The sequence below is a fragment of the Myxocyprinus asiaticus genome, chromosome 41 (assembly GCF_019703515.2).
Source record: "Myxocyprinus asiaticus isolate MX2 ecotype Aquarium Trade chromosome 41, UBuf_Myxa_2, whole genome shotgun sequence".
In the NCBI taxonomy this organism is placed as follows: domain Eukaryota; kingdom Metazoa; phylum Chordata; class Actinopteri; order Cypriniformes; family Catostomidae; genus Myxocyprinus; species Myxocyprinus asiaticus.
Genome location: NC_059384.1, coordinates 31,596,247 through 31,603,160, shown reverse-complemented (window position 1 = coordinate 31,603,160; position 6,914 = coordinate 31,596,247). Strand labels below are relative to the sequence as shown.

The following is a 6,914-nucleotide window of genomic DNA, read 5'->3' as shown; positions in this document are numbered from 1 at the left end:
AGGTGTGGGTGAAAAACAGATCAATATTGAAGTCTTTTTTACTATAAATTCTCCTCCCTGCCCAGTAGGTGGCAATATGCACAAAGAATGTTAATTGCCAAAAATAGAATGTGAAAGTTTATAGTAAAAAATATTTTTACTTGAGGGTTTTAAAGGTTTGTAATTAAGGTTTTAAAGGCATAAAATCCCAACATTACAAACTTTGAAGCAAAAAAATTTGAAAAATGTGTTTGAAAATCAGACAAAAAGACAAAGGTACAAGACCGTGTGTACCTAATGTATTTAATGAGGGAATGAACTACAAGAAGCATTGCAAATTACGTAATTGGATTAAAAATATAAATAGAATAAATTTTTATAAATATATATTAAAAAACTATTGATTTAAAGTTGTTGATTATAAGTATAGAAACAACAATTTTTTATGCTTATTGCAAAATATTCACATATAAACAAATATATACACAGTTTGAGAGTCATTATGGGAGTGGGCAATCCCTGCAGAGCTCTTTTGCTGCGACTCTCTGATTGGTGAATCTTTCTTTTCAGGATCATGCTTCTTCACCAGAAATTCCGCTATTACATTTTTTTTTTTGAAAATGAAGTTGAAATAACACAGACTGCTGACTTCTGCAGAAGCATATACCACTGATTAAATACCTCGGAGCTCATGGTAAGTCTGTCTTTAAAGGTTTAAAAGTTATTGTTAAAAATGGATTTGCCAGTGGAAAAAATTTATGTGCACTCTGGCAGACACAAGGAGTGTTCTGAAAAATCGGTTTGAAAAATCATTATTTTTGCAATTACGCATTGTGATGTTAGTGGTACAGAAATGACACACTTTAACGTTAACTGGTTTGCAGATCATAGTAGCGGCGATAGTAAGTACATTGGTCTCCCATAAAAACATACTGTAGTGGAGGAGCATTTCTCACAGATAACTTGATAGTAGGAAATAACACAAGTTAGTGATAGATTAGTTTCCTTTGGACTCTTGCTCAAACCATCAGATCCTGCTGGAAGGTAATGATGGCAGGGGAGGGGAGCTTACCCCTTACAGCAGGACGGGACCTAAACTGGTGGTGTTGGGATGGCGGTAGGTGAAAGCAACGCAGTGTATGAACAATGAGAGACAGCTGTGGTACCTTATAAGGCATAGGCTAGATCATGACTGGATGAGATGCCGGAATCGAATGAAAGATGACGTAATGCTACTACAAGTCCTCTACGAGTATTAGTGCAAAGGCTTCCATTTCTGTTCAGTTACACTTCTGTTATCAGATATGAAATGAGGTGATTCAGTGCAAATTCTGATTATCAATGCATCCATTGGCAGCACAAACAGAACAGACAACAAAGACTGAGTTTATTTATATCTATATAGATATATATATATATAGATATATATTCATTTATTTGATATTTAAACATACTAAAAAGTTGTAAATACAACTTCTGAATGAAAGGCACAGTAAAATCAGACACAGCTGATAAAATACTCAACTGAAATATAATTACAGTACAAAAGCGTACAGTTATTTATGCACGCAAAATATTTCTCACGTGCCAACACTCAAAGAGAGGCCATCCAGTCACAGGTGAAGATTGGACAAGAGCAGGGGATCGTCTGACATAACGGTGTGATCAACACTTATTGCTTTGACTGTTGAGGGCCTGCATGGCCAGAACCCAAATACAAAGATTAAAATCTGAATTTATTTTATTAATTTGATCTGGCAGAAACATTAATTAACTTTCAAACTCCAGGCTCAATGAAGTGACGCTGTCAGTCAAGCACTCGTACACTTTTTTTATCTATCGCATACTCATTAGCATACTGATCTTCGGTCCACCAAGTGCAAAATCAAACCAGGGCTGAAAAAAATGGCTCGAAGTTAAATGATATTAAGTGTTAGAGACATTTAATAAAATTTTGATTTATTCAATTGCAGAGCTGTAAAATTGAAAAGTAAAGATGGATTTTAAAGACAGAAAATCCCTTTTAGCCTGTGTGGATGCAAATTCCCAGGTTATGAAGTTTTATAGTGCTACAACACATCCTGTGCCAGTAGATTATTGAGCCCTGCTCTGATTTAAAAGCAATACAAAATTTGGATTTATCATGGCCCTTCTTGGACTTTGCTTGATTAATACAAACACATATCTTTGCAACAAGTCTCAGTGCATTATGAAGTTTCTCTAGGGTAATTTTGATGGGTTGAACATGCTCAATTTCACGGAGAGGCTCTGCCCCTTTAATTAAGAGGTTTGAGTTACATAGAACCAGACTCTTTGGTATACGCAAAACAATTCCAACTCATTTCCCCTCCAATCTCTTCTAATTATGTACAGATTTTGAAATCCTCTCTAGCATTTTAAAACGACACTATGCCAAACCCATTCTTTCTGGAATGTAAGTAAATCAATTAGCCGGAAGACACTCTCTGACAAGTTTTAGACATACAGTGGACCCAAAAAGTATTTGGAACAACACAAGCACACTTTTCAATGAAAACATTTCACAAAACACAAACTTCATTGGGTTTTCAATTACAAAACATTAGACATACTCTTCAAAATGAAGATGAAAGACACTATCTGGTTGTTAAATATTAGTGGAACATGTCAGTGGTTAATATGATGAACTATGACTATACATTCACTAAAATCCATAAAACGTACCCTAAATGTTGGGACCAATTAAAAAGAATAGCAAAAACGACAAAGAAAGTGAAGTTCTGAGAAAACGTCTAGCTTCAATTCTTTGCAGATGCCACTTGGTTTGATATTATGTACCTAATACAATGATATTCACACCATTATAGGTGTCCAAATACTTTTTGGGATCACTGCAGTCGCTCTTGACTTGCTGTGTATTAACACTCCCAGATGACTTTCTGAGTATCAATATTTTGCAAGTAAACCTCCAGCAGAGTAAATTGCAGGATGTTAAGGCCCCAAACATATGACCGCAATTCGTGACGTAACACGAGTATGTGTTGCATTCTCAACATTGTCACAAGGGGCGCTATAGTTGGCATTGGCGTAAACGGTCTTATTCTATTATTCTTTTTCCTCTTTCAGTTCAACTGCTGTCATGGCGGAGAAACAGTTTGAAAATAATCTTAGTGAATAAAGTTAGTTAAAGCTGAAGTATGTAACTTTTTCAACGTTATAATATTTTCTTCTATTGCAACTAAATAAGAGGAGACAACAAGTTAGCTACTTGCAGGTTTAATTTAAAACATATTTTTTTTTTTTTTTAGAAAAGTGTAACATGGTGTGTGTGTGTGGGCATAGGGTGAAAGTTTGGGTCATTATTTTTGCAATTCCGTTTAGTGACACTAGTGGTGAAGAAATTGCACACTTCAGCTTTAAACTATCTACATGTTTATTATCGCAATTCCTTTCGACATTTAATTATGTGCAGGTTAATATATATCTCTAATTCAACTTTTACTAGGGTGTGCACTAGTAACATTTTTAATTCTTAATATAAAAAATGATGTCACAACTCACTGGAAATACATGTTCTTCATATCAAACAGGGAATTTACATTTTTCAGTAAAAAATAAAATGTAATTGTAACTGCATTTTCACTAGCAGAATTTCACAATGATCTGTCATTGAACCCTGTTTCAAAACGCAATTACAGATATCTATAATTAATTTCTTACTAGTTAAAATTCTAAATACCCATATGTACTTTTTACTAGTAAACATTATAGATTTTTTATTTCAATAATTACATTGTTGCGAGTGCAAATGTCCGTTCACGATATCAATAGTTGAATCACAAAGACTAAAAATGCTATTTTTGATTTGGTGGTAATGTTGTCTATAATGATATCTATTATGTTATTGTAGCTAGTAAAAAAGTATTTTACAATATCTTTAATTACTCTTTAATTTATTGATATATGAAATCAATTTCCAGATATCTGAAATACCAAATCTAACGTCAAAATATTTAGAAAAAAAATTAAAATGTTAAAACTTTCTATTAATAAGAAGTACATAGCTGATATGTGTATTTAGCATTTTAACTTGTAAGAAATTAATTATAGATATTTGTATTTGCATTGTGAACAGGAGTGAATGAAAAATCATTGTGAAATTTCACTAGTGAAGCTTTTTCTAGTTGAAATTCAATTTTTGCTATCAAGAATGTTTATTTCTGTGAGTTATGATATAATTTTTGATAATTTGTTTTTTACAAGTGCAAATGTAATTTACCGATATCCAAAATTGGCATTTTCACTAGTAATAATTCCATTACCAATATAAAAAGTTGCATTTTTAACTAGAAAAAGTTTCATTTTATATATCTAGAATTCATATGCACATGATTTAAAGTCAATTTGGCTTGCCAGAGTTTATAGCTACCTACCTGAATAATAACATCTGCTTGCAATGAGTTGGCCAAACCTTTATGTCTATGCACTTGCGTAAAGTATGCTTCTGGATTATCAATAATGGTGTAAACCACAGCCTTTATTGCAAAATAAACCATTGAATAAAAGCAACAAACCCAAGACTCTTCAATAATTTAAAGATTCATGTAAGCAAAACAAAATATACACAGAAGTGGTGATAGTGATGGACGACTGGTCTGAAATAGAGTTAAAGAAGTCCAAAGCATTCTTTTGCCCAGACGTCAGACCTTCAAGACATGGACGTCCACAAATCTGTATCTCTTTATCATGCATCCAGTGGGAATCCCCATACCCTGATGACATCATCTGATACTGACGGGTGGAGGTTGAGCACTGAAGGGCATGGACAGTCATTACCTAGCGGTGCCGCTGAGCTGGGTTAGGTACTCGCGCAGTTCTTTAGCTGCCTGGAAGCGTCCGTATCGCTTTTTGGGGTTGGCGCACTCATCCAACAGAGCTTCAAGCTGGCCATCTTTGGCTATGTGTGGTGGAGGGTCGTGAAGAAGCCCACCAGAGCTGCCCCGCCATGTCGCATATCGCGAGAGCAGGTTCTGACAGATTGCGTAATAGTTATGGTCCACTGTGACCCGTGAACACAACATGTCTTTAGAGAAGGAAAGGCAGGCCTCCTTGTCACAGTCCTCAAACTTGCTCTCATACCAGACATCGTAGTTCTCAAGTTTATCTGCAGGAAAAAAAAAAAAAAGAAAATACTGTAAGAATGCTGCCGTTGATAGAAAAAGTACCACAGACAAACAGAATTTGCTCTTTAGAAGTTGTTTTGACGTTTGAAATAATAAAAAAAGGACATTAATTTATTTACGCACCCCCATGTCATTCTAAATTCTTCCATGGAACACAAAAGGAGAAAATTTGATGAATCTTAATGCAGCTCTTTTCCATACTACAAAAGTTTATAGTCAACAAAGTTGTAAAGCCCCAGAAGGTGCACAGTAAGAGAGAGAAGAAAAAAAAGATTCCACCATAAAAGTTGTCCATATAAAGCAATATGATAGATTTGTGAGAGGAACACATTAAAATACATATGAGACTGAGCTACAGCGATGAGGAAGATTTCATTAAATAATGACTTAAATTGCACTCTGTTCCTCACACATAGCTTTTAGTCAGAATCTTTGTCATTTGACAAAAATGTCCTTTAAATTTAGTCAATTTTACTCTAAATAAATTGCCACAGAACTTCAGTTGATGAAAACATTTTAATTGACGATAATGTGTAAAATGACAAAAACATGACAAACTGTAAAAGACCAAACTTTACCCATAATAAATGTATCAGCTATGTACTTCTAACTAGTAAAAATGTAAAACAATTGAATTACAAACAGTAAAAATGCAAACTTTGTGTGTGTGTGTGTGTATGTATGTATGTGTGTGTGTATATATATATATATATATATATATATATATACACATACACATACACACACACACACACACACACATAGTTGAATTCAGAAGTTTACAAACACTTAGGTTGAAGTCATTTAAACTCATTTTTAAACACTCCACAGATTTCATAGCAAACTATAATTTTGGCAAGTTGTTTAGGACATCTACTTTTTGCATGACAAGTAATTTGTCCAACAATTGTTTACAGACAGATTGTTTCACTTTTAATTGACTATATCACAATTCCAGTGGGTCAGAAGGTTACATACACTAAGTTAACTGTGCCTTTAAGCAGCTTGGAAAATTCCAGAAAATTATGTCAAGCCTTTAGTCAATTAGCATCTGATAGGCTAATTGGAGACAATTGGAGGTGTACCTGTGGATGTATTTTAAGGCCTACCTTCAAACTCAGTGCCTCTTTGCTTGACATCATGGGAAAATCAAAGAAATCAGCCAAGACATCAGAAAAATAATTGTGGACCTCAACTATTCTGGTTCATCCTTGGGAGCAATTTCCAAATGCCTGAAGGTATCACGTTCATCTGTACAAACAATAGTATGCAAGTATATACACCATGGGACCACGCAGCCATCATACCGCTCAAGGAGACGCATTCTGTCTCCTAGAGATGAACGTAGTTTGGTGCAAAAAGTGCAAATCAATCCTAGAACAACCGCAAAGGACGTTGTGAAGATGCTGGAGGAAACAGGTAGACAAGTATCTATATCCACAGTAAAACTAGTCCTATATCGACATAACCTGAAAGGCTGCTCAGCAAGGAAGAAGCCACTGCTCCAAAACCGCCATAAAAAAGCCAGACTACAGTTTGTAAGTGCACATGGGGACAAAGATCTTACTTTTTGGAGAAATGTCCTCTAGTACATGGCATAAGACATTCAATGTACAGAACTGTCAGAATCAGGATCAGGGTAGGGTTGCACCAGCTGTGCATAAGTTCATGTAAGTTGGGACGTAAAGTTCACACTAAGGGCTTAGTAACTACTAGTCAGTTTGTAACTAAGTCAGTGCTTAATTCGGTTGCACCACCTGTTCTTAAGGCAAG

General features: G+C 34.9%; 1 protein-coding gene across 2 annotated transcripts in view; it reads right to left on the bottom strand.

The window, feature by feature from the left end:
• Nucleotides 1–1,385: 1,385 nt before the first annotated feature.
• LOC127431651 (divergent protein kinase domain 2A) overlaps nucleotides 1,386–6,914 on the bottom strand; it is a 74,252-nt gene continuing 68,723 nt past the window's right edge. For both annotated transcript variants that reach the window (XM_051682181.1, XM_051682182.1), the window contains one exon: nucleotides 1,386–5,122. In XM_051682181.1, coding sequence (XP_051538141.1) covers nucleotides 4,791–5,122 — 332 coding nt within the window. In that variant the 3' untranslated portion in view covers nucleotides 1,386–4,790. The remainder of the gene's footprint in view (nucleotides 5,123–6,914) is intronic.